The 27,983-nt window shown below is 28.0% G+C and overlaps 1 protein-coding gene across 2 annotated transcripts; it reads left to right on the forward strand.

Moving 5' to 3' along the window:
• On the forward strand, window positions 1-27,938 carry LOC100198369 (protein FAM204A). 2 transcript variants are annotated; one of them, XM_065804749.1, is made up of 5 exons: window positions 1-415; window positions 8,869-8,959; window positions 15,356-15,413; window positions 19,722-19,806; window positions 27,593-27,938. In XM_065804749.1, the coding sequence occupies exons 1-5, from the start codon at window positions 218-220 to the stop codon at window positions 27,830-27,832; spliced, it is 672 nt and encodes a 223-aa protein (XP_065660821.1). In that variant the 5' UTR covers window positions 1-217; the 3' UTR covers window positions 27,833-27,938. The 2 variants fall into 2 exon arrangements, with proteins under 2 accessions (XP_065660821.1, XP_065660822.1); XM_065804750.1 differs by having other exon boundaries at window positions 15,356-15,395.
• The last annotated feature ends 45 nt before the right edge of the window (window positions 27,939-27,983 follow it).

Raw genomic sequence — 27,983 nt, forward strand, 5'->3', positions numbered from 1 at the left:
GGTAAAATGATACTTAATCCCGATATATAGTTTCGGTAAAATTGTACAACGGTTTACTTTTTTAAAATTAAAAGATTTTTCTAAATATGAAATTGCTTTTTCTTGGCTTTGATCCGTTTACTTTACTAAGTTTTAAAATATCTGATTTCAAAACTTGGAAAATAGGCCGATAAAATGATTAGATGAGTAGATGTCTTAATTTTAAAAAGTAAAAATTATGTTGGTGGATTATGATTCATCCAGTGACACTTCTATCTCCTCGGAAGATGTTCAAAATGAAACTCAGATACCTAATATTACTAAGGTAATTAGGAAAATAGATGAAAATAAAGACGGTCTCTATATTAGTATGGACAGTGAATGCATGGAAAATTTAGATAAAGAATGTAAAATGTCTTCTGCTAATCACTTCAAGGTTTGGATAAATTACATAATATTTTCATTAGTGTTTTTATGTTTAAATATACACTAAGTGTAATACTGTTGTATATTTTGTAAATATAGAAACATTTAATTTTAAACATAAAAACACAACGTTGTACAATGTTAGATAGGGTTACCATATTTCCACTCCCAAAAAAGAGTTCACACAACATGTTGTTTCAGATTGATTGACTTTTTTGATTTAATGACTTTTCTGAATAGTAAGATTTTTTATTTTTTCTCATATACTTTATGTTATTAAATTTTTTGAATTTGATTTAATGTGTTGACACACATTATTCCTCTTTAAACCAGTCATATTTTGGACTACTTTTACTTCTTTTCAGTAATATTGCATTTGTTTTTAAATAATCATAAAATCCATTGCAAGTATATGTTATAAAGTTATACCTTAGATAAAGAATTCCTTTTACTGACTCCATTGTTAAGTTACTTTATTATTTTGACCATTAGATGTTTATAAAAGAAAATAATCTTTCCATATTCGTATTATGTGCCATTATTGCAGAAAAAATTAAATTTTTAATATCTGCAAGTGACATTGACTGTTTTTAGATTAGTTCAAAATATTTATTTCTTTTTTGTTCAGTTGAAGTGCTTAAATATTCTTTATTATTATCATCATCACCAAATTAATTTAATTTCACTTCAACATATTTAATTAAGTTACTAAATTGATCAAAGCACTTTACATCATCAATTTCAATGGATCTGTCAGGTAAGAAAAGCAAGCAGGTTTTATATTTTCCTATTTTGGTATTTTATTCAGAAGTATCCAAGAAAAGCGTTCAAAGTCACTTAGTTATCCACTCCATTCATCTAAATATTTCAGACAAGTAACACATGTTTATTACATCATTACAAAAGACATTATATTCAGTGTCATATCCATCTTCTCTCGACTTCCTGAGCATTCCTTTAACTTTCATTGGCGAGAATTTTTGGTCTTATCTGTCATTCATTTATCATTTAGTTTTTACTGATTTTAATATGTCAATCACTTCAATGACAGAAATATTTTTCTTTTCTATTTTCAGGATATTTTCTTGAAAAATATTCATCAGAGAATGTACTTGCCATAAATATATATCACTAAACTCATTGTAAAAATTTTTTTTATAATGTTGGAGTTTGACTTTGTAAAAGAAAGTATGGTTTCAAAGCAGGAAACATTTAAATTAGCTGTGTAATACCAGGAGTGAAAGCCATTGTGTGCTACTGTGGGATAATAACTGTCTGTATTCAACTTCAACAAAGTTACATTATTCTTTCAATTCTTCAGTACGAACTGTTTAATTGCTAAAATATTTATATATGTTAAAGATAATTGTTTCAACATCAACATTTAGTTTATCAGTATCACAGATAAACGCAGTTGTTTAGGATGTGTGCTGGCCAACTTACACCAATTAAAGATGGTTTTGATTCTTGTAACCTTGATAATATGTTACTTCCTGTATCTGCTCTATAAGACCACCAAAGTTTGTGTTAGTAGTAGCAGCAGTAAATAAAATCAGTGTCATATTAATTCCTTGTCATATTAATGTGTTAATGGTAGAGCGCTCACTTCATAAGCAAGAGGTTCCGAGTTCAATCCTCACCACATCACTGGCAGTAACACACTCAAATTGTTTCTGAAACAAGTTGAGTGGTGTTCTTGTTTCAGAGTTATAGAGAGGGTTATAACCACAATTAAGTAGCCTCCTCGTTTGTAGTGACCTTTTCCGCCTTGGGAAGGTGAATTAAAATTAACAAAAAATTAATAACAAGTATAATCCAAGTTTTTTCAAAGATGTTGATGTGTTCACTTATCGTTTTAGATGTTTCATCTTGGATTAAGATAGATTTTTATACTTTTATGGTTACTACTATCTGTAGATACTCCACAAAATGATATTCAATTTAATTCAAATAGCGTTATAGCTAACTTAGTTTGTTTGTAAATACAACAATTAGCATAAAATACTGATATTCAAGGCTTTAAAATGTTTTCAGTGATAAGGAAAAAAAAACTTAATCAAATTGATAGCTCGAAAGCTATTAAATAAGCAACTTGCTTGGCTTGCCGATTTCGGTCAAATAGAATGTTAATTTCAATAAAAGAACTTTCATTGCAATATGCTATTTTAGAACAGATTTGTTTACCGCATAAAGGCAGCTAGTAAATTTAAGCTGGAAATTTAAATATCTTGCAAATTTTCTATTTGTAAATTTAAAAAAAAAATTGTTTTTTTATTTGTAAATTTTGTTTGTTAATTAAACTTTTGAATTTTTAAATAAAGCTCAACAAAGTTATAAAAACTAATGTAAATATAATTATCCTCATTTATGTTTTATGCAAATAAACATAAATGATATGGTTCATTGCAAGTTTCATTAAAAAAAATTTTTGTTGTTGTTTTTATTTTAAGGTGTTCTTTACCAGCAAATTTAGTTTAGCAACTGTATTTTTAATTCCCTTAAAAAACGTTAATAACTCATATTTAAGTATATTATTATGCAAAGATTTCAGTAACTTTCCTAACTTATGGTAACAGCAGTAAAAATGTGAATAAAAAGTATTTTTAAATAATAAAAATAAATTTCATAAAAAACAATTTGATAAATGTAATTAAAAAAATCTAAACTAGAGAATAACTGACATCAATTAAAAAATAAAGTTTTTTTTAACTTTTGAATGAATGACCTTGTTAGTCACGACCTTTTTTTCATATTAAAAAAAAGCCATTGTTCTCAAATTTAATTCATTTCTTTGTTGTGAGTATTAATTACGTTTTCTGGCGTAACACTTTAAATCTGAACCTTAATCTGAACGTCTGGGTATTGCACTGAATCAGTGCCACTGATGGGGCAACTTGAAACATTGACAAAAAGTAATTATTATTCAAAATAGGTTTTTGTTTTCTAGTTGTTTGTTTGTGACATGTGTATTTATTAGTAGATTTAGTGCAACTATAGTTCTATACCTACCTAGTCTGATTAGCATTATTACACACTGTAAAAATTTGCTGAAGTCAAGCAAAAATGATCCAGAGATAATAGCTCATTTGAACAGTGACCATAATAGTACTTGTAAAAAAAAAAGAAGAGATGCAACCTTGTCAAGATGTTATAGTGGCTCGAGTTGGGCTGAAAGAGCAGGTCCCACTACATTTAAAATATATTTTTGGACTTTGTCAAAAAGTGAAATGATATCTTTAAGAGAACCAAATCAAATAGAATAGCAGTATTCCATACTGAGAGGAATAAGAGATGTGTAGTGGAGAAAGGAATTAGAAGTGAAAAGTGGAGAATGGAATTAAAAGTAAGGAAATGGCAACCACAATAAAGACAACCTTGATTACAAAGTTAACAGGTGCTAACTTTGCAATGGATTGTTTGTATGGTTTCCATGAGAGATCTGTAGTGAATGATAATTTTAGAAGACATAAATTAGAGGTTTTAATAAGAGTATTGTCATTCATCAATTTAGAATTGTCAACAGTATTAAGTTTATGAGTTTTACTGATGATAAAATTTACAAACCACTAACTTTGCAGATTCACTGTAGTTTTCCTTGGCAACAAATCTTTCAATAAATCCAAAAAGTATTTTGAGCTTGAGTAATACCTGATGCATCGTTGGTTGGGTGTCACATGACAGCCATTCACTGAAATCTTTGATGTAGCTCAAAACAGGTAGTAATTGTTCAAAAAGTTCCATTTTATCTTCATCTGGTATAGCATCATGGAAATCTGCCTTGTCAAATTTCAGCTTTAGAAGAGGGTACTTCATTCTCAATATGGCATCAATGAGTTGAAGGTGAATATTCCATCGGGTTTCACAATAGGTTGGAATCTTTAATGGAGATATATTATGAGACATGCACTCATTTTCAAGGAGAGTATTGCATTTTTGACGACAATTCTCTTACTGTTCTGAAAGCTAATGAAAGCAATGGGTCTGATTCAGATGCTTTTCTCAAACACTTATTTAGCTTGTGATCTATGCACTGCATACTGTTTTCATCCAATGAGCTCAAGTATTTACTTTTCCTTTGATATTGCTTGCTTGATCCACAACTGCTGCAATGGAGAGATGTTGAAGCCCTTCTTTTTCAATAATTTCATCCACATAAAATGCAACATTTTCTCCTGTGTCTGACAGAGAATGGCTGTACCTGGTACACAAAGCTGTTGTACCTGAAATTTTAAAAATAAATTTGTTTAAGCAAACAAAAATTTAAGCAAAGGAGGTAAATTTTTTTGCAATTATACAAACAAACAAAAACTATTGGCTTAGGCCTTTACTAGATTGTCTGAATTAATTTAAGCAAGAAAAATCGTAACTATATTTTAAGCAAAGATTTCTAACAATTCAGGTTCAGATTTAAATGAGTGCAGTTCCCATAAGTTATAAGTATAGCTATACCACAGCAATGGGTACAAAAATGCCTTTTAATTTTAAGTGCTTTCAATTTTGTTCAGAGTTTAAGCTTTTTTAACTTAATACCCCAGGTAGTGCTGGGTACTTCAGCTACTTAATGATATAGTACAAAAGTTAGCTTTTTCTTATGAAAAAAAAAAATTCTTACTCAAATTTCTTTGTTAAGTAGTGCATTGTCACCGCCATTTAGGCCTCCTTGGTGACTGAAGTCCAGTGATCTAGTGTGAATGTCATCATTTTGCAGTCAGACAAATCGGACTTTAGCTTGTCCCTTAAAGCTACAAGAGAGTGATGAACCAGATGCATTTTGTTCTTGGCAAAGGTTGTGGAGTGCTTCAAGTTTGCTTTTGGCATTAAGTATTCCATGAGTTCCGTGTATATCTCTGAATCAAGAAGAGCAAATGGTAGATCAGCCCTCACAATAAATTTTGTAATGTTCATGTCAAACTCATGTTGCTTCACACTCTTCACTGGGTATTTTATGCACTTTGATTGTCTGCTGTCAGCCATCAAAACACCAGATTCTTCTTTAATTCGTTTTTTAACCTTTTCTTTTATCCTCATGTACTATCTGAGTAAATTCTTCAGGGTGGACTGATCGCAGATGCTGTTTAGGATTTGCTGTGCTGCTTTTTTTCACCTTAAATATCTTGTTACAAATAATGCATTCACATCGTCTACTTAAAAACAAAAAAGCCAATTAATATTGTTTATGGAGGATAAAGATCATTAGATGTAAATCAACAATATAAAATATGTTTTATTTATTGGTTTGAGAGTATTGGTATTCATAGCTAATATAGAAATGAAGTAATTTTGGGTTCTAATACAGTTATAAATACAATATGGTATTGATATTAAACTGTTTGTATTCAAATCAATATAAAAATAGCTGATATTGTATAGTACTGAAAATGCCAATGTTACATTTTGTAATATCATTTTACAGCCTTGTACTTAGTTTACTTAGTAAGAACTAATCATCTGCGTATCAAAACTTGCCACATTTTGATATGCACCCATTTGGCTTGTATACATAAAAAATAGTTAAACTTAAATTTAAATTTAAAAAATAACGAATAATTCTTACCATCAATTTTTCAGAAATATTTCCAAACAGGAGATGGCATATTGAACTTGAAAAGAGTCTTCATTTTACTATGAAATTTTGTACACAACTAACAATTATGGACAAAAAACTGCCGATTATATATCAATTTTTCATGTTCACATGCCCTACGATGCTTACTTATTAAATTTGCAATAACGAAAAAATTAATATTTAATCGTCAAATGAAATGGCATTCGCATTACAAATTAAGTATCATAATTAAAATTCGAATGCCGAATTCGTACAAAAAATTACAAAATAAACATATTTATGAAAAGATTTTTTCGTCTTTGTCATTTTAAAAGCAAATTGGCATAATTTCGTAATATTTATTTTTTCATTAGCATACCAATTAGCAGTTGAAAAAATTTGTCATTGGCATAGTATTAGGATATAACACTGCTATGACGGCATGTCTAATAATATATAACAATTACAATGCCAAAATCATGTCAAAGAGTTAAAACCAGCATGGTATTTTCTGATGGCTATGTGTAAGATTGTCAGAAAGATCATTAGTAAAAACAGGAAACAATACAAGACCAAGAATAGAACTGTGTTACCTTATAAGCTACTGGAAAGTTACAGGAATAATTATTAGCCTTCAAAAACAACTTTTATAATGATTAAAACTTCTCTGATACAATACATGAAGCAAAGTTATAGGGAAGACCAACATGCTAGACTTTATAGGATGCTTATGAAATATCAAAGTAATAGCCCTGGCCTTGCTGCCACTATCTAATGCATGATAGAACCTTTCTGTTATAACAGTTAATAAATCACCTTTAGAATAAGAAGATCAAAATACATATTTAATTTCAGAAAGTAAGTTATTAGACTCGGTATGAGATATTAAAAATTTGGTAATTAAAGACTTAAAGACCTTGTTGATAATAAAAAGAAGAATGATTGTATGATAGTTAAAGAAGAATGATTGTATGATAATTAAAGAAGAATGACATAGGTCAACAACAACAACAAAAAAATTAGTCCAAGGCCCGTCACAAAGAAAATCACTAAAAGAATACCAGTCAGCTTTATGGTAGTAGTAATGCAATGATAGGGTGAGTTCAAAGAAGAAGTACAAGATAAAAGGCTTGTAGAGATCATTGAATGGTTGGAACCACTCAAAAGAGAACAAGGAGAAACTGAAAACAAGCCAGGGTCAGAGACAAGACACAAATCAAGGAGTGAATGTAAGTGATTAGGGTTAGTTTAGTAACTTTGTGTCTCAAAAATGAGTCACAAAGTTAACTATCTGAGTAAGAGATTGAGAAATACAAGGTGATAGAGTAAAGAGGTGCTAAATCTCTTAAAAGAAAAGTCTCATAAAAAGATAGTAAGTCTGGCAAATTTCGTAAGAGGTAAAATTCAACTGATGTCAAGTTTCATTGAAGAAAACAATTATTCATAAATATAGATTAAAACAATTAGGTGGTGGTTTTTAGTATTGAACAGTTTTAGGGACTTTAGTCATGTTTAAGGTTATTAAAGAATTTGACTTAGTCATATATAATGCATAGAACTCCAAGCAATGTGCCTATAGTTGTCTCTGTTGCTAGTTAACTAAAAATTTAGAAAGACAAAAGCCAGATTCCAAAAGCACCACACTTTTTTTTGTTGTTGTTAATAAAAATGAAGGGAAATGGGAAAAAAATGAGCACAGAGAATAAAAGTATAGAGGAGTAGTAAAATTTAATTTAGGGGAAATTTTTATTTTTTAAGAAGAAAGGTAAACTTCAGATTCTAAATTAAGTTAAAATCTGATGATTATGTCAGCCCTCAATGGTAAATATCGCAGCATTTTAAATATTTCCATTGGTTTAAATTTTCAAACAAATATCTTAAGTCTTTAAATAATTAAAAACACAAATCTCTAATCTGTTGATTTACCACATCCAACTTTCTTGGAAATATTGTGCAAAGTCAAATACGCATTGTGCAATTGAATTATTCTGCCTTTATCAAAGTCTAAAATGTTTTTCTAAATTGGTAAATACAAGTTTCAAATGATTAGCAAGTAATTAAGTTAAAAATACATAGTAAAATACTTTGAGTATTTATGTTTCATACATATTTTATTGTTGAGTTTTTGTTGAAGCAGAATACAAAGTATTTAACTCTATTATTTTTTCTTTTTTTCTAGTATAAAATTTTCTATATAATTTTTTTTTCATTTTTTATATAAAAAATTTTTTTTACTTTCCTATATAATTTTTTTTTTTTCACTTTTCTATATAAATTTTTAAAATAATTAATCTAAATAAAATAAAATGTTTTTGATACATAAAGTGGTGAAAAGTTAGCATGAAGAGATGAAAAGAAATCCTTAGGTGGCCTGTTGTTAGAGGGACCCGCCCGGCTAAAAATAAGACTTTTTTGCAAACCCGACCACAGCAATATCAACCCCTGCTAATAATATTATAAGCTAATAAAACTAAAAAGTTTGAACATTATTACTTTTTAAAATAAAGTAATAATGTTCAAACTTTTTAGTTTTATTAGCTTTTTCTAAATTATACACAACTAATAAGTTGGCTTTTATATATAACTAATAAGTTGATTTATATATATATTATTATAATATAGAAGTATTTTCTAATGTATTTTCAACTTATTGGTTGAATATATATTAGAAAAAGCTTATAAAACTAAAAAACTTGATTCGCTTTTTTTCCTTCTTTATAATTATTATTATATAAATAGAGAAAAAACAGTAAAAGTTCATTTTTATGAAATTATTTTTCATTTCTTAGTAACTTTGAACTACTTTGGGTTACTGAATATCAAAAAAAAATTTTGATTTTAAATAATAATTTTTATATTGAATCTTAACTTTTTGATTTTTTTGAATATTTTATGTTTTGTGTTATAACTCTTTAAAGAACAAATTTGAAATGCTGAAGTTAAGAAGAATCAAATCTCAAGAGAGTCAAACTTCCAGTGTTGTTTCGATCGAGGAAAAGATTATGAGCGGTACTTTATACTTTTTACAGTTTCTTTAGGTGTTTTACTCTTTATATTAAAATATATTAAGTCAATATATTTACAGTTAATTTAACTGTAATTATATAATAAACACTGAATAATTGCCACCTCTACAGTGTTTTTCATTCAACACACAAAGATTTTTTTATATTTGCTTTTTTTCTAAATCTTTTACTTGTGTTTAAATACAAAAAAAGTACAAAAATGAATTTTTGATTCCTTTTTTGGGGAAAAATTATATATAAAAAAGCTAATTAAAAATTTAAATAATAAATTACAAATTTAAGTAATAAATTAAAAATTTAAGTATTAAATTAAGAATTTAAGTAATAAATCAAAAATTTAAGTAATAAATTAAAAATTTAAGTAATGAATTCAAATTTTAAGTAATAAATTAAAAATTTAAGTAATAAATCAAAAATTTAAGTAATGGGCGATTCTCAAATTAGTGAAACCAGAGAGCTAATTTTTCAAACATTTTATTTTGACAATCTTTTTGCATATTTTCATTAAAAACATACTAAATTTACATTTTAGAATTAATTTAGAAGTTATTGTAAAGTGTATAGAAAAATATTGACATATATTTTTATTGTTCATCAAATTCTAAATTTTTCAATTATTAATAGCAGTGTATTATTTGTCATTTATTATAATAAATAATTATCTAATATGTTTATTACATAAAATCATCATCATAACTATTTTTTTATAATTCAAACAGAAAACAAATATTTTGAAAGAGTATGGATAAATATATTTTACAAATTAGTAAATACCCTTGTTGTGATGTCACACACATAGTGGTGTAGTGGTAAAGCGCTCGCTTCATAAGCGAGAGGTTCCGAGTTCGAACCCCACCACGTCCCTGGTAGTACCGCGCTCAACTTGTTTCTCCGCGCAGCGGCCTTGTTCGTCAAGGTTCGTGTTTCGGAGTTATAGAGTTGGGAGAGGGTTATAAACCACTATTAAGTAGCCTCCTCATCTGTAGTGGCCTTCTTGGCCTTGAGGAGGTGAATAACAAAAAAAAAAAAAAAAAAAAAAAAAAAACGTAACAAAAAACAACTAAAAGTTTTATTTGTGAGCGAAATACAATATTTATATAAAATATTAAAAAAATATTTTTAATTATAAGCAAAAAGTATTGTTGTGCAAGGTTTGGCAAATCATGTTGGTTTTATTTTTAAAAATAAAATTGGAATAAAAAAAAAGAAATTATCAAGTGATACCAGTAAAAATGATAAGTTAGTAATTGATTTTTATTACAGACCAGACTTTGTTTATGCAATGCCCGGTCTAAAAGATGAAATCACAGTGTGGGAAAATGGAAAGAAAAAGAAATTAAGAAAATTCTTTTTGACAATGTTTTTGAGAGAGGCACATGCTATTTTTCAATCAACCAATGAAGAACTTATGCCTTTTTCTACTTTTTGTAAACTAAAGCCTAAAAATTTTAGAAGACACACCTGTAGACCAGTGTAAGTGCAAATTGCATGAGAATTTTCGATTATTACTTAAAGCATTATATATCAACTATAATAGTTCATGGTGGTTAGATAATCTCTTTAATTCACAGTCACTTAATTCATCTTGTTGGCTCGGAAACTGTCTTTAATGCAAAAATACAGTAAAAAAATCACTTAAAAACTTAAATTCAGCTGAGCAGGTCGCGTGGCAACAGTGGAGCAAAAATGACTCTGGTTGTCTTTAATTACAATCAAAAAGTAGGTGCAAGGGGGAAGTAATAGAGGAATTACTATTTTCTTTACCTAAATTCCAAGAACATGTTCGAATAAAAAGAATTCAAGCAGCTGAATTTGAGAAGGACAAGAAGACTGCAGGAAAAAGAGTTCTTCAAGTTGATTTTGCAATGGCATATGTTTGCAAATATCAAAATGAAGTACAAAGTGCGTTGTGGAGTAGAAATTCAGTTCAATTATTTACAGGTGCTGTTTTCTTTAATAATGATTGCAAAACATATCTCATCTGTTCAGACACAAAAGACAAGGGCAAAGATAGTGTTTACTGCTTTATTGAGAATTTATATGAATGACTGATGTCTGAAAATTGTAATACTGATACTGAAACTCTTTTCACTGATGGCCCATCTTCAGAATTTAAAAATAAATTTATGATGAAATTACTCAACCAGTTATCTTTCCATTATAATAAAACATTCGAATGGAAATATTTTGCAACTTCCCATGGAAAGGGGGTTGTTGGTATTGGAGGAAGAGCAAAGTCACTCGTCCAAATGAATTGTATGAGCAAGAATGAGAAAGTATGTGTACAAACATCTATGGATTTTTTCAATGTTCTGAAACCATTAATGGTATCTACTACTCTTCTCCACATTAGCAACGATGAAATCAGTAGTAAAATAGACAAATAAAAATGCCTGGTGTTTTATTGACTTCTTGGTTAGAAGTCAATAAAACACCAGGCATTCGAAAAAATGTCAATGCTTCAAAAGAACGTTTGTCATTTTTCATTTTTAACTAGTGATTTAAGATCATCTGATTTTCAAATTAAATATGTTAATGATGTATTCCTTAAAATAACACCTACATCTTCGGAAATGGCTAATAATGATTGGTGCTCTGTGCAGAACGATGATACAATGTATACTAGTAAAATAAAGCTGAAAAAATTAAAACTTTGAAAAAGCAATCATTTAAAAGTGCTATTAAATTGGATCTTTAATCAAGTATATGCTTTATGTTAATAAAATATGAATTAAAAAAAAAAATTTGTTTTAAATTTAAAAATTCATTTTAAAATTCGTACTGTCACACACATAACAAAACTTGTCACACACGTAATGCAAAAGTTTATAATTTATTTCCATGAAGGTCTTGTAATTATGACAAATGAAAATATAATTTATAAACACCAATATTTTACCATTAACAGACCTTTTTTTTTTTTTTAATCATAGCCAATTAGCAGAAAATTGTAATCAAAGTTCGAAATTCAAAATAATGTTTTCGTACGCGCCACATACTTAACGCAACTAATCTGTAATTTTATTAGTATGTGAATGCATATATTTTTACGAAAAATACTACTTTATATCAGATATATCCCCTACTATTATAATTGCAATATATATCTTGCATATCTTTTTTTATAGCCTCTTATACTGCAAAAATTTTGTACCAGAGTCACACGCATAATATGAGAATCACCCTAATAAATTAAAGATTTAAGTAATAAATTAGGTTAATTGAAATTGATCATTAGTTAAAAATAAAACAAGTTTAAATTATTTTCTTAACCTAAAATGCAAACATTTGTGTTTGCAATTTGCATTTGAGAATCTAGAGTTAACACATTTGCATTTGATTAAATTTGACCCCAACCCTAACGTAATCCTAACAGGTAGAAAAAAATAATGTTCTTAGTTAGATACAACAATGGAAAAGTAATGGAAAATCCATGTATTTCGACACCAGTAAAATGAAATTAGAGCTAAACAAGTAAAGCTAAAAAACTAAGACATAGCTTGTGTCATATAACATATATATATATATATATATATATATATATATATATATATATATATATATATATATATATATATATATATATATATATATATATATATATATATATACATATACAACCCTCGGAATTAGAAAAAATGAGGTTGGCAATAATTTGCCGACCTCAATCTTTTAGAGGTCGGCATCAAGGCGGCAAAAATTATTTGATACAAAGGTCTTACATAAAACATAAAAACGAGGTCGGCAATTTTTTGCCGACCTCAATCACTTTCAGGTCGGTATATATACACATATACATATACATATGTATATATATACATATATATATATATACAAATTTTTGAATAAAAAAGATTTTAGGGGTCGCTCAAGACCCTTAAACATCAGACAGACCACTAATATTTTGAAAAAAAAGTTTTTTAAAAGCATATCATGTTGGGTCTCAAAAGGAGTTTTTTCAGTTTTCCTTTCTAAACTTTTTTTTTTTTTACTCAAAATTAAATTTTAGATAAACGACTGCATCAAAAGTTTGCACAAAACGTAAAGTTAAACTTTTTTTTTATAACGCAAGTTAAATCACAACGATTACTTTTTAATAAACAATATATTCAGCAACTAATAAACTTTAAATAAATAAAGTAAATAAATTAACGTAATTTTTTTAATTTGTTACTCTCTAATTTTTTACTTGCTAATTTTAAAAATAAAAACTTATTTATAGTTGCAAAGTCGCAATTAAAAATAGTAACCATTTTAAGTAACCATTTTAAAAACTCAAAAATATCATATATTTTAATTCATTTATGCCAATGTTGAGAAAAGAAAGAAATTTGTTAATATCAAACATTTTTAAAAATGCAACATTAAATTTAATTATTAAATATTAAAAATGAAATAAAAAAAAATAAACATTCCTTTAAAGTAATAATAAAAAAGCCGTTAAATAACATTTAACTAATTTTGCGGTAATCTTAATATTATTGCAGTAATTTAAAAAACTTAATGTCTTTAAAAAATAAAAAAACAAAGAGTATTTTATGACGTCAATTATTGCGTGAAGCTTATGCATTTATCATTTTTTATTTAAAACAAGGCCTGTATATATGTATGTATGTATGTATATATATATGTATGTATGTATGTATGTATGTATGTATGTATATATGTATGTATATATATGTATGTATATATATATGTATATATATATATATACATATATATATATATATATATATATATATATATGTATATATATATATATATATATATATATATATATATATATATATATATATATATATTTTACGATTTATGATACAGTATATAGTTATATATATCGTATCATAAACAAAAAATTTTGTCAAAATATTAATGAGTTATTTAATATATTAACATTAGTTTGTTATATGATGAAGGATGGTTGTTGCGTGACTGATGCATTTTTGTGAGTTTTATAAGTATATATTGTCTTGACAGTATTTCTTGAATTTACCCTTTTTTTTCTTGAAAGCTGCCCTGTGTTTTGCGGTTAGGAGAGTCAACTCCAACTTAAAATATCCCATGACTTTGGTAGTGATTTTGCAATTCAATAACTTTATGTTATCTCTTAAATAGCTCTAAATATTAGTTTAATGATTCTGAGGCTTGCTAGTAGAAAGGTTTCTAGAACTCTGTATTCTCAGAGAGGCAGATTCGATCAACGACTATAAATTATCAGAGTATTAGCAGTGCACATAGTTGGAGTGCCTGTTTTTGCTTTTCTTATGTATTGTTACCTAAAAACATTTTAAAATCTTTATTACCAACAAATTACTTTAATCAAAGTTTTACAGACTACAGTTTGTAGTTTGTAAAATGTAGTTTTTAGTCAGTTTTACAGACTACAGTTTGGTTGTTTTTACTTTTCAGTGCATTTCAGTGTTGATCGCTATTATCCTTTGATTGGCAAAGATTAGGAGATTCGCATGCTTGGCCTAGGCATATAAGTAACCTATATGAAAGGGAGCTTTTCTTTAATATGCATTCATTTAGCACTTCTTTACTTTGTTCTTTATTATATTACTCATGTCCTTGAACTGCTTGTTTTCAAAAATTTTCCTGATCAATTGATTAAACATTTCCTTTTTATTCATCAGCCAATATTGTTGTTATTGGTGATATTAATGCTTATCACACAATTTTTTACCTTTCTCAATATACCAATACCCCATTTGGATAATTTGATGAACAAATCTACCAGAGTTGGTTCACAGTTGTTGCAACAATTTCATGTTAAACCACTGCTAATTGTTTTACATATACCATGAACACATCTGTAAAATGTTGCCACTGGTATGCTGATGATTGAGCAGTTTTGTTAAGTGAATGTTCACTGGTTTGTAATTTGATCTTTGCAAGTGCAACTTACTCTTTGGTTATGGTTTTTGTTTTTTGTTTGCATGCAAATTTTTTTCGAGATATATTTTACATTTAAATAGATTTTATAATAATAAATTTAAAATTTATATAAATAATTTTAAATTCATAGGTCAGTTCAGACAAAATCATTCAAGTCCATGTTTGCCAAGTTAATAATTAACATATTATATATTGCCAAGTTAATAAATAACATATTTCATTCATTTCAAAAAAAAAGTTTAACAACTTCACTAAAAAAATTATTCGTTTTTTTATTAAAATTTTATATCTTTTGTTCAGAAAAAGATTCTCTACAACACCTTCTACCCTATATCGTTTAATAAAAATTACTATTCAGTTATAAGCTCCTAATTTATTTATATTGTTTATTTATGTTAGTTATAAATTATATCAAGTAGTTGTAAATTATGTAAAGTATATCATAAAATAGTTTATACTGTTTTATATTTTTATCTAACAGATAAAAAACGAGATCCAATGAGAAAGAAGTATCGAAAAGAGTTAGTATTTATAATTATGTATGTTAAAAAATGTTTATAATGTTTATAATTATGTATGTAGTTTTTATAATTATGTATGTTGAAAAAAATTTTAATATGTTTGTAAGTGTTAAAAAATAAACAATATTTTCATAAATAATATCAAGCTACCATCTTAGTTGAAAGTTTAGTGTGTAATTGATACTCAAGCTATTCCATACTTTTTTGGGTCCAAACTCTCAGATGATTTACAGATGATAATGCATACTTACATACACAGATACAGATAATAATCCATACTTAAATGCACAGTTTTTTTTATTGGTAATAAAAAACTGTGCTTATGCATTATTGGGACCTTTAAGCTATATATTCACGCTTTCAATGCAGTCAGGTACTTCTCTGTCTGCATACATAACACCTTTATTCAAAAAAGGTAGTAGATTAGGACTCACTTCATCTGGGCCAACAGATTTATTTGGGTTTAAATTTACTATCATATTGTGAACTGATATGAAATCAAATAACGGTGTTGCACATATATTGTTTGTACAGTTATCAAATTTGGTAGCTCAGCAATAATAGGCCGATTTAGAAACTGAAACACAGATGTATTATAAAACGCCATTGTAAAACCATGGTCTCGTTGTTTCATATTTTTACTCTGATTTAGAAAAGTTTACAAACCGGAATGTAGACTTGTGATTTTGGTTGTTCAAAAAAAATATATAAAATTATTAGTAAAAATAACAAAAGTATCAAATTGAAACATGGGTGCGTTAAACAACCTAGAAGCGATAATAGAAACGTTAGTTGTATATTCAGAGGACATAAGAGATGATTTTAAATTCACTCTATGAAATAATCTATTCACTGGGACTACATCAGGTTTAACTTATCGTTGTTGGATGCTGCAGTGTTGGATGGATCTACGTTTTTAAAAAATTGACTTACCATATTTGCTAAATAATTTTATGTTACCTGATAAAATGAAATGCTCCCAAAAAGCTTGTAAAATCTGTAGAGGAATAGAAGTCTTATGCATTATGCTTAGAAGGTTAGCATTTTCATGTCGCTATACTGATTTGGCAAATACATTTGGGAGAAACCCCACAGAAATTTATCTAATATTTAATACAGTAATTACTCATGTTGACTATTTGCATACCCATAAACTATTACTTTGGGATCAACCAATGTTACAATTAAGCAAACTACGAGAATTTGCTGATTATATCCATCAAAAAGGGGCACCTTTAGATAACTGTTTTGGTTTTATCGCTGGAATTTTTATTAGAATTGCAAGGCCTAAAACAAATCAAAGAATTGTCTATAATGGTCATATGAGGGTTCAGGACCTAAAATTTAATGTAATAGTTCCCAATGACATGATAGCAAACCTAGCTGGTTCGCTATCATGTTAAAAGGTTAAAAAGCATGATAGCGCTATGCTATATGAATCTGGTTTTTTGCAACAGTTACAGCATTTTGCATTGCATGATGGGCTTCCTTTATTTTTATATGGTGACCCAGCCTATCCAATTTGAATACATCTCCTTGCACCATACAGAAGTATGAATTTTATGCCAGACCATTTTACATTTAACAAAGCTTTGAGTATACAGTGTTTTAGTGTTAAGTGGGTATTTGGTTTACTGACAAGTTATTTTAAATTCATAGGTTTTAAGCAGTTTAAAAAACTTGGATAAGGTCCTTTTGGAAAATTATATATAGTTTGTTCATTAATACAAAATGCACACACTTGTCTCTATGGAAACATTGTTTCAGATTATTTTGGTTTGAATACTTTCTCACTACAAGAGTATTTTCAATAATTTAATATTGAATCATATTGATACTTCTTAACTTATTAATAGTATTACTTGTTCTAAATCTTATAGATAGTTATTGATAGTATTGTTAAACTTTAATGAGTCTTTAAAATATAAAAAGATAGTAACAGAAAAGAAATATTTATTCAAAAAAAAAAAATGCAAACGTTGCTAATAAAAGCATAGTTTTTTAAAAATAACAACTAATTTTTTTTTTCTAATAACATTTTCATTATTTCTGTTTGTTGAGCTAACATTATTAAACATATATTGAATATTATTTTGTTGTTGCTGAGAAAGAACTCTTGCTTCAGCTCTTTCTTCTTGCTCAATGCACCTATTTTCTAGATCTGCTTCCATTTTTCTTACGCAAAAATGTCTATGTATTACTTGATGATCTGCAAGAGGGTTTTGAAGTCTTTATAATTAAGGGCTTTTTTTTCTTGTTTCCCCAAATGCTAATAGCAGTATTTCTTATATTTAAAGCTTTCATAGGTACTTCACCTACTGAATTCTTTTTTCTTGAGTTTTTTCAATTTTTTAAACATCTGTGTCATCGCTGATTTCTATTAATTCTTCAACCTAAATATCATATTTAGTTATTCTTCCTTCTTTCCACCTTTGCCGGAAAGTTTTTTATCTTTATTCACCATGATGAACATGATGATTTTTCATATTGATAGTTAAGTCTTGATCATAAGTTGTTGACAGATTTATGTAAATATAGATTATTTATTTTTCAGAGAAAACATTCATAGTCAACATATTATAAATAAAACTATTGATTTATTTAAATAAATTTGTCAACAACTTGATATTTGCATATTGTATTTGTGCAAAATACAATTTATATAGATTATATAGTTATAATTGATATATAATTTTATAATTTATATATATATAATGCAATGTATAATATTTGCATAAAAATTTTTCAAAATTTTATAAAATCAATGTAGCAAATATATTATCAAGTAAGCTAGTGTTATCTCTCAAAAGTTGTGACATCTAGCAAAAATATTTCTAACATTAACAGTGAAATGAGTTTCACTGTTATAAAATATTTCTATGTCATAAAATGATTCACTGACAAAATATTAGAAATATTTTTGTAGTTTTTGACATTTGCTTACTCATAGTGACACTATTGATGTTGACTAATTTTATCACAAACAGTGAAATATATTATATACTACATTATTGAATAATAAAAATGAATAAGTTTTAAAATCAGTAAAATGAATTTAAAGTTTCATAAGAGTTTTAATAGTTATAGGTTGGAAAATCTTACACAACATTAATTTACCTTTTTTGGCTTGAATTTGATAAAAAAATATTTAAAAAGGCATTGTAACATTTGTTTTTATTTTAATTTACAAAATTAGTTTTTCAATTACAGTTTGCAAAAAATCAGAGATTAACTCGTTTTTGAAACTCAGGTTTTGAAAGAGAATCATTAGATTAGAACCAGCCTAAATATAATAAAATCATTCCAGAATAAGAGATTTACAGGGCTAGAGAATGGAATCAGGAGTAAGAAAATGACATGCGCAATAAAGAGAGAACTTTAGCTGATACTTACTTTGCAATGGATTGTATGTATGGTTTTCATGAAAGGGCAATAGTCTAACATAGTTTGAGAATGTGTAAATACTTGTATACATCTTCTTGTACACTGGAATAATTATTAGCAGTAAGCAAACAAGTTTTGTTTAGGTTAAGGTTTACCTACTACTGCAAATAGTATAGATAAAAAGTTTAGTATAGATAATACAGTTATAAGCCACAAAGTTAGCTATCTTGTTAATAGAGTGTGATTAGCATTAATGTGACCAACAGCAACAATATTGGTTGATGGATTAAAAAAAAGTTTAATAAGTTAATAAGAAATAACATTTAAAAGAGTGCAATTTTGAGAACAAAAATTGTGCAATGTGAAGAAGCAATATAAAAAAATTCAAGCAAATTAAAAATTCAAATTTAGTTTTACAATAATAGATGAATTGATATCTTAGTACCTATGCAAAGCATATTTTTGCAATCAACTATTAACACTGAAATTTGAAGTTGAAACTATTGAATTGGAATTAATCTCACATAGGATAACTAGATCTTGTGAATTTTGTAAAAGATTTAAGATAAAAATTACTTTGAAGACAACAAGTATTTTTAAAAGATATATATATATATATCAGCCCTCGAAATTAGGAAAAATGAGGTCGGCAATAATTTGCCTACCTTAATCTGTGTGAGGTCGGCATCAGGTTGGCAGAAAAAATGTAAAATAAAGGTTTGCTCATAATATAGAAACAAGGTCGGCGATTTTTTGCCGACCTCAAGTGCTTCTAGATCGGCAGTTAGGTAGGCATTGCAGAATGCCGACACTAATTTCGAGGGTTGATATATATATATATATATATATATATATATATATATATATATATATATATATATATATATATATATACTCACTCACACATTTTGTTCATTTTTTAAATTAAAAAAAAAATTTTAGGAAAGAAAAAATTAAGGAATTGAACAGTTGCATTCCATTGACCTTTCAAGTTTGCAATGAGTATGACCCCCATAATCTAAAGAAGGTTTGTATTTTTGTTTTCATAAAATAGTTACTAAACTTTTTTTGAAATTTATTATTAACTCTTTTTTTAAATCAAAGTCTATTAAAATATTAGTTACAGCAGTGTTACCTCTCTGTTGAACCATGGTTTCAACACAGGTAATCAAAATCAATCAAATTTTTGTTTCAAAATTTAAAAAATTAAAATCTTGTTTTCTAATTTTTTTTTGTATAAGAAAATTCCTTTTGCATTTGAATTTCATTGTCTTATGCCTTATGATTTCATAGATTTTGATCATTTGTCTCGATTCTTTTTTGGACTCTTCTTTAGCGCCAGTCTTTTTTTTTGTTGAAAATTACTCATACATAGCAAATTGGCTCATAATTTGCTTTAGGCTTTGTAATAATAGTAACTTTGTAAAGTTTGAAATATTAAATATATAAACAAAATGAAATTTACAAATTAATATGAAAATTTGTTTCAGAGCATTTTTCTGTAGAATTTAAATTTATGTCTAAAAGCCTATAAATTCTACTTGTTAAAATATTTTAATTTAGTTTGATTTTAGTTTACTTTGTTTTTTGAAGATCTTAAGATGCATAAATAATATAAGTTCAAAAAAAAAAAAGATTAAAAAAAGCTTTCTTAAATGTTGTTTAATTGTTTACTTTTAAAACTTATGGTTAAACTACAGGTTTTCTGGTTAAAAAGATGAAAAGATTACTTCAGTTTGCCCTCTTCAAAAATATCTTTACTTGAAGTGTACATAACTTGCTGTAATCTAATATATTCACACAATGGAAAAAGTAAAAAAGCTATTATTTAACTATGAAATGTTTAACTATGAATCTTTTCAACATTGTTGTAGCTGTAACTTTTTTCTTTAATTATAAATTTTTTTTTTTTTTTTTTATATATCCACAATTTAGAAATTATATATATTTTTTAAGATGGTTTAAGAGTATTTCAACCTAATAATGAATTTAAAAACATTTTATTCCCCCGAGAATACGAGAATATATATATATATATATATTCTATATATATATATATATATATATTTATATATATATATATATATATATATATATATATATATATATATATATATGTACATTCTATATATATATATATATATATATATATATATATATATATATATATATATATATATATATATATATATATATATATATATATATATATATATATATATTCTATATATATATTCTATATATATATATATATATACATATATGTAATATTTTACTTGAAATGTTGACGAGCAATTTATTTTCATAAAAATAACTACATGAAATTGACAAATTTGTGAACAGTGAGTTTTTGGAATTCTCTCTATATATATATTTATACTATATATGCTATATTATCACTATATATATCTACATATGTAGTAATAATGGTTGGAGGTTTGTTCCAACTATGTTTCCAATGCATTTTTGCACCTTGTCTAAAAGAGAAAAGGCATTATTGGAAGATCGCCACAGATATGGTAACAGTATTCCATACATGGTCGAATTTGAGATTTATAAAAATAGAGTAGAATCCAGAGTAAGAAAGTGTTGAGCACGATAAAGAGATGCAACCTTTTGCAATTTTGCAATGGATTTAATATATAGTTTCCAAGAAAGATTGACAGTAAGAGTTAATCCTAGAAGATGAATGGTAGGTGACTCATTGAGTACATTACTGTTCATAAATAAAGGAAGATCTAAATTATTGCGATAGCGATTGGCTGAAAAAAATTGGGTTTTATCTGAATTAAAGTTCACCAGCCACTGTGATCCCCATGCTGTAGTAGAAGTGAGATCCTTTTCAAGTTCAGATGCCCCCTCCAAGCAATCAGAGAGTGTTGGCTTATCAAAACAAGAATAAATGGTAGGATTATCAGCGAACAATGCCACCTTTTGAGAATATCCGGAACCATGTGAGAATATCTGAAAGATCATTAATGTAAATTAAAAAGAGTGTAGGGCCAAGGATAGAACCTTGAGGAACCACTGAAGTTACAGGATATGAAGAAGAGTGCTGTCCATCAAGGACAACTTTTATACTAGGATTAGAAAGGAAGGATTCAATAATCTTAAAGATGTTACCTGATACATCGTAAGAAAATAGCTTATGGAGAAGACCAGCATGCCAAACTTTATCAAAAGCTCTAGAAATGTCAAGAGTGATAGCCTCAACGTCTCCACATCTATCTAATGTACAATAAAATCTATCGGTTATTATTGTTAGCAAATCAGCTGTAGAATGAGAAGATCAAAATCCATATTGATGATCAGAAAGTAAGTTATTAGATTCAAGACAAGAGATTAAGTGTTAGTTAATTTAAGATTCAAAAACCTTGCTTATGATAAGAAGATAACTAATGGGACGGTAGTTAGACAAGTCAGATTGCTCTCCAGAGTTTTTGAAAATAGGGATAACAGATGCTGCTTTCCAGCAGGCTGGAAAACAAGACTCTAAGCACTTGTTAAATAGTTTTGAAAATATAGATGACAGCACCGGAGAACACTTCTACAGGACTAGAACAGGTATGTTGTCCGGACCACAAGCTAGACCACTAGAAGAGCCTGAGCAGGAAGTCACTTTAGATACTGAAGCTGGAGTGATGCGAATGTCATGCAATGGATCAACCTGTTTGTCGCCTATATCAGGTAGAACACAACTAGTAGAATTAAGAGATGATATTGGTGAAAAGTTCTTAGCAAACAATTCAGCTTTGTCTTTAGGTGAGGTAACAAAATCTGAACCATACAAGAGAAGTGGAATAATAGATTTGCCCTTAATGATACTGTTAAAGATTCTCCAGAAGTCACGAGAGCTTATTTTTTGAGATGAAGTACAAGATTTCGTGACCTGAGAATAGCAGGCTTTGGCGTTAGACAAAACTTTTTAACAATGGTTTCTAGCAATAGTAAACAGAGGTCGGTTTTCTAAAGAATTGTTTTGGCTATAGATATGGAAATAATGGTTTTGATTGGAAATTGGAGCAGCTCAATTCAAAGAAAACCATGGAGAAGAATGATGCTTGACTTGGAATTGTTGAGAGGGAATAAAAGATTCCATGCCAGCCTGAATCAAAGAAGTTAAGTAAGAAGCACATTTGTCAGCAAGAAGTTGAAAGATTTCTACCCAAGGGCCATCATGAAGAAAATCATGGAAAGAGTCCCAGTCAGCTTTAAGGTAATTGTAAAAGGTAATATGATAGAGGGATTCTGATGATGATAAAAAATGAGATAATAGTTTTAGAGAAATCAAACCGTGATCAGAAGCACCTAAACGTGAATGTGGAGAAACTGATCACTGACTAGGATCAGAAACAAGACATAAGTCGAGTAGAGAAAGTAAATGATTTGGGTTGTTAGGAAAGTGAGTTGGAAAGTTGACTATTTGAGTTAGAGATTGAGAAGTGACAAAAGTTGTGGCCCTTAACGCCTACAGAGTCACTAACACTAGAGCCAAGCCATTCAGTGTGATGAGCATGAGCAAGCCATTCAGTGTGATGAGCATCACAAACAACAACGATATTGACTGAAGGATAAAGAGAAAAAGTTTGATCAGTTTGATTAGAAATAACATCGTAAAGGTTGCAGTCTTGCAATGAAGTTGAGCAATATAGTGAATGAGTGAAGTGGTGCTTAACAAAAGCACATAAAAGAATAGTTTGTGGATTCAAACCTATTTTCTTGACAAATGGGTGAATTCTTACAAATGTAAATGCCCAGGCCAAGCATGTGACTAATGGAGTCTTTACAAATCAAAGGAAGATAACCATCAACACTAAGATCACAAGATGAGACAGAACTCAAAGTAGTCTCACTAAAAGCATAATTCCAAGTCTGACTCTACAACCACCATGAAGTTCAACAAGTAAATCGTTGCTATTTTTTATAAGTCTGATCATTATAGAGTATTTTAATAAAGCTGTCAATATTTTATTATTTTTTAATAATTTCTAATATCTGAAAAAATTGTTTACATCTTTAATCTGTTCATATATTAGACAACTCGGGTATTTCAAAATTTGTTTTAAAAATATGAAATAATTTTTATTTTTTTAAATAAAGAGTTATTTAAATAAACAAATAATACTTTTTATTTGAAATTGTTTAAATAACTTTTTGAGTTATTAAATAACTTTTTGAGTTATTAAATAAATTTTAAAATAACAATTTTTTAAACTAAGCAGTTTTAAAAAAGTAAGGGAGAGAATTTCTTTCTGTCTTTGAATTTGAGTTTGAAACTTTATTAAATTTGAGTTAAAACTTAGTGTTTACAATTTATTCTCACTTGTTCAGCCAACAAAAGCAACTCGTCGCTTCTCTTGGTGGCGTAATATTTTTCCATAATAAAAGTAAACAAAATCATAAATTTACTTTTAATTTTGTTTATAAGAAATAATAAATTTACATTTGTTTTTGAAAATGGAAAATTAGTGGATCGTACCAACTGAAAAACGCTCTGAAGTTTGGAAACGTGTTTTAATTTAATCAAATGGTTCAATCGTAAAGTGCAAATATTTCTCTTCAACAATTATCTTGAAAAATTTTGAGATATTTAAATTAAAAAACTTTTGAAGTTAAAGAAACAAAGTTCAGTTGATTCAGATTTAAAGTATTGCTTGTCTTAGAACCAAGTTTAATCACCTAATATTGTTTTTGCTAAGCTTGCTGCAGTATATTTTGTTCCAATTTTTAAGTTGGAAAAGTATTGATATTAAAAATGGGTGAGCTGCACAATACTCAAAAACTCCAAGTGTTCATGAAGACATGAGAATGAAAAGTCTAATTTAGGTAATGACTTGGACAATAATTTAGGTAATGACTTGGACAAGTTGAAAAAAGCAGACGCTTGTTTTTCATTATCTTTAAATGAACATCAAAGAAAAATTAACGGTATATGTGATTAAATTTGCTTTTTTTTTTAAAGAACATGTTCAGTTTCTAGTCTTGTTAAGCATTGATGGTTCTATAACAGCAGAAATAGCATTTGAAATGATTATAAAGAAGCTTAAAGACTTCTATTTAAATCTTGATCATGCTATTCTTGGCTCAGTGATTGATGGTTTGATGAAAAAATTAGTAAAACTTTTGAAGATTTCAAAAGTTTTTTGAAGTTCATTAACTTTGTCACTCCAATGGTATTCATCTTGCTGTTATTGATGTTCTTTTCAAATAGAAAAACTTTGAAGAATTTAAGTCTGATGATGACTATGACGCAGTTGATAAAATTGATTAAGATTTTGATGATGATCAATTTGAGGTATGGTAAGATGAGTTGGCTAATTTTTATTATAGTATTTTTGTGGTACTTAAAGAAAAGTTAAAAAATGGCTAAGTTCTTTATAAGATTGCCCAACAAAAATAATATTCCTTAGCATCATTGTTTTAAAATGCCTTGGAAACAACAATAAATTATTTTGACACAAAGATAAGATGGAACTCTTTGATCAAAATGGTTTTAAAATATCTAATGATAAAAATGTTTTCAATCCCATTATTAATGATCTGTCTGACAGTTAATTAATACTAACTAAATCTGAAGTTAATCTCATAATTTAGTTGATTGTTTAGAAGTAGTTGAGACTCGAGCCACTGCTCTTAGTAAAAAGAGATTGACATCATGACAAGTAAAAAGATTTTTGAATTAACTCTTTCAAACTGTAAACTCAATTCTTTATTATCTAAAAAAAATTATTTTCCTAAGATAGAAAAAGATCAATGCATAAGACAAGAGATCTACACTAAGACTTTTATTTACTAAAATATCAGCTTATAAATAGCTTACTCTAGTTTTTACCATTTACCAATTTACTTTGTACTAAAATCAAATATAATTATTAATACCATAACTATTTAAATTATCTACATTATTTAAATAATTTTTCAAAAATTGTTTGTTTTATTCAAACAATTTACTATATATACATATTTTACTATATATATTTTACTATATATATATATATATATATATATATATATATATATATATATATATATATATATATATATATATATATATATATATATATATATATATATATATATATATATATATATATATATATATATATATATATCTGTGTGTGTATAAAATATATTTTATATATAAAAATTATATACAGTATTGGACAAAACATTTGCATTCAACATCGAACAATGTTAAAAAGTGTTCCTAATTTTACATGTCTTAAAAACGAAACGAACTATACTACCACAGCAAACAGTTCAGGAGTCTTGTGTTCCACAGAGCATTATTGTATCATCACAAGGTAAATGTAACACGGTAAGCCTTGAGAAGCGTGATTATTTATTTTTATTATTTTTACGACTTCAAGTGCAAAAATGGCTCCCGACAGTCTTGGATTGGAACTAAGAAAGAAAATTATTGGCGATTACGTAAGTGGAATGTCACAAAAAAGTATTTGTGATAAATATCGCGTGAAAAAATGGACCGTATCAAGACCATGTTCCAAATATCGTTCTACGGGGAAGTTGGCAGCAGATAACAAAGGTGGAAGACTGCGTTCCACCACTTCTAGAGAGGATTCTATGATCGTCAGATCCGTCAAGAAGGATCTCTGGATATCATCAGTCGAGATACAAAAGCAATTAGAGCTGCCTGTATCGGACCGAACAATCAGACGACGTGCTGTTGAAGCCGGATTGTTTTCTCGACGCCCTGCAAAGAAACCGCTGACTTCACTAAAAAACCAGAAGAAAAGACTCCTGTTTGCTACATCTCGTATTGACTGGAATGTGCAGAAATGGCGAACTGTCCTGTTCAGTGGTGAATTGAAGTTCAGCATCATTGGGAGCGATGGCATTTGCCGTGTACGTCGACCGGCCGGAAAACGCCTCGATTTACGTTACTGCCATAAGACCGTGAAGCATGGTGGAGGCAATGTAATGGTCTGGGGGTGTTTTTCTGCTAACGGTCTAAGTTCAATACATTGAAACGATGGAATAATGGACCTTTTCACGTATAAAAATATCCTGAAAGATGTTATGTTACCTCATGCTGAATGGAATATGCCAAGAAAATGGGTTTTTCAGCAAGACAACGATCCGAAACACACTGCAAAAGTAGTCAAGCAGTGGTTTCAAGACAACCACCTATCGGTGATGGATTGGCCGCCTCTATCTCCGGATCTCAACCCTATCGAGAACCTGTGGGAGATCGTCAACCGCAGAATTAATCGTGAAGGTGTTCGTAATAAGGATCAACTGTTTGAACAAATCCAAAAGGCCTGGGCAGCGATTCCACAAAGTTTCATTGATCACCTGATCGAATCTATGCCTCGAAGATGCAAGGCTGTGATCGACAACAAAGGATTCGCCACGAAATATTGATAGCGAAATACAGCTTGGTCAACATTTTGTCGAGTTGCAATTGTTTTGTCCAGAAGGAAATCAACTTTTTTTAATACTTTTGATTAATTTATTAATTTTCGTGTACAAATAATGAACTTTGTGATGAATAAAACTTGAAGAACTTTGTCTCTAAACAGTTACATAGTTATTTCTCTAAATTGAAAAAATGCAGCACTTTTATATAAAGAAACTAAATTAGCATTATTTGGTTGCACTCGTTTTGTCCGATACTGTATATATATACAGTCGCGAGCAGTGAATTGTACACAGCAGTAAATTTCTATGTTTTTATTTCTTTGTACTTAAATTTAAATAAGTTTTAATAATTTGTATTATTATTATTATTGTATTATGTATATATATATATATATATATATATATTTTTTTTTTTTTTTTTTTACTTGTAGAGCAAAATAGAAAAAGATCTTGATGCAGCAATTGCGGCGAAAGACTTTCAATTAGCTGAAGACATTAATAAAGAAATGATCAAAAGGTCCTTTGCGACTACTGTAAAAAGTTCAATCGAAGCGCATAACCACATTAAACTGCAGAGGAAAAAAGAGCAACGGAGACATTTACATAAAAAAGAAAAGCTCCAGTGGTCGTTTAATCAAAAACAACGATGGGAAACAAAAGGAAACATGTAATAAAATACAAATACATTTTTTATTGTCATTCTTGTCACCTTATATTACCATTAGTTTTTATCAAAATAAAACAATTATTATGTATAAAAATGTAATTAGTGCGAAATTTGCTAGTTTTGTATCGATTTTTTTTCTCTAACGCTATTGATTT

This window comes from Hydra vulgaris, chromosome 09, assembly GCF_038396675.1.
Source record: "Hydra vulgaris chromosome 09, alternate assembly HydraT2T_AEP".
Lineage (NCBI taxonomy): Eukaryota > Metazoa > Cnidaria > Hydrozoa > Anthoathecata > Hydridae > Hydra > Hydra vulgaris.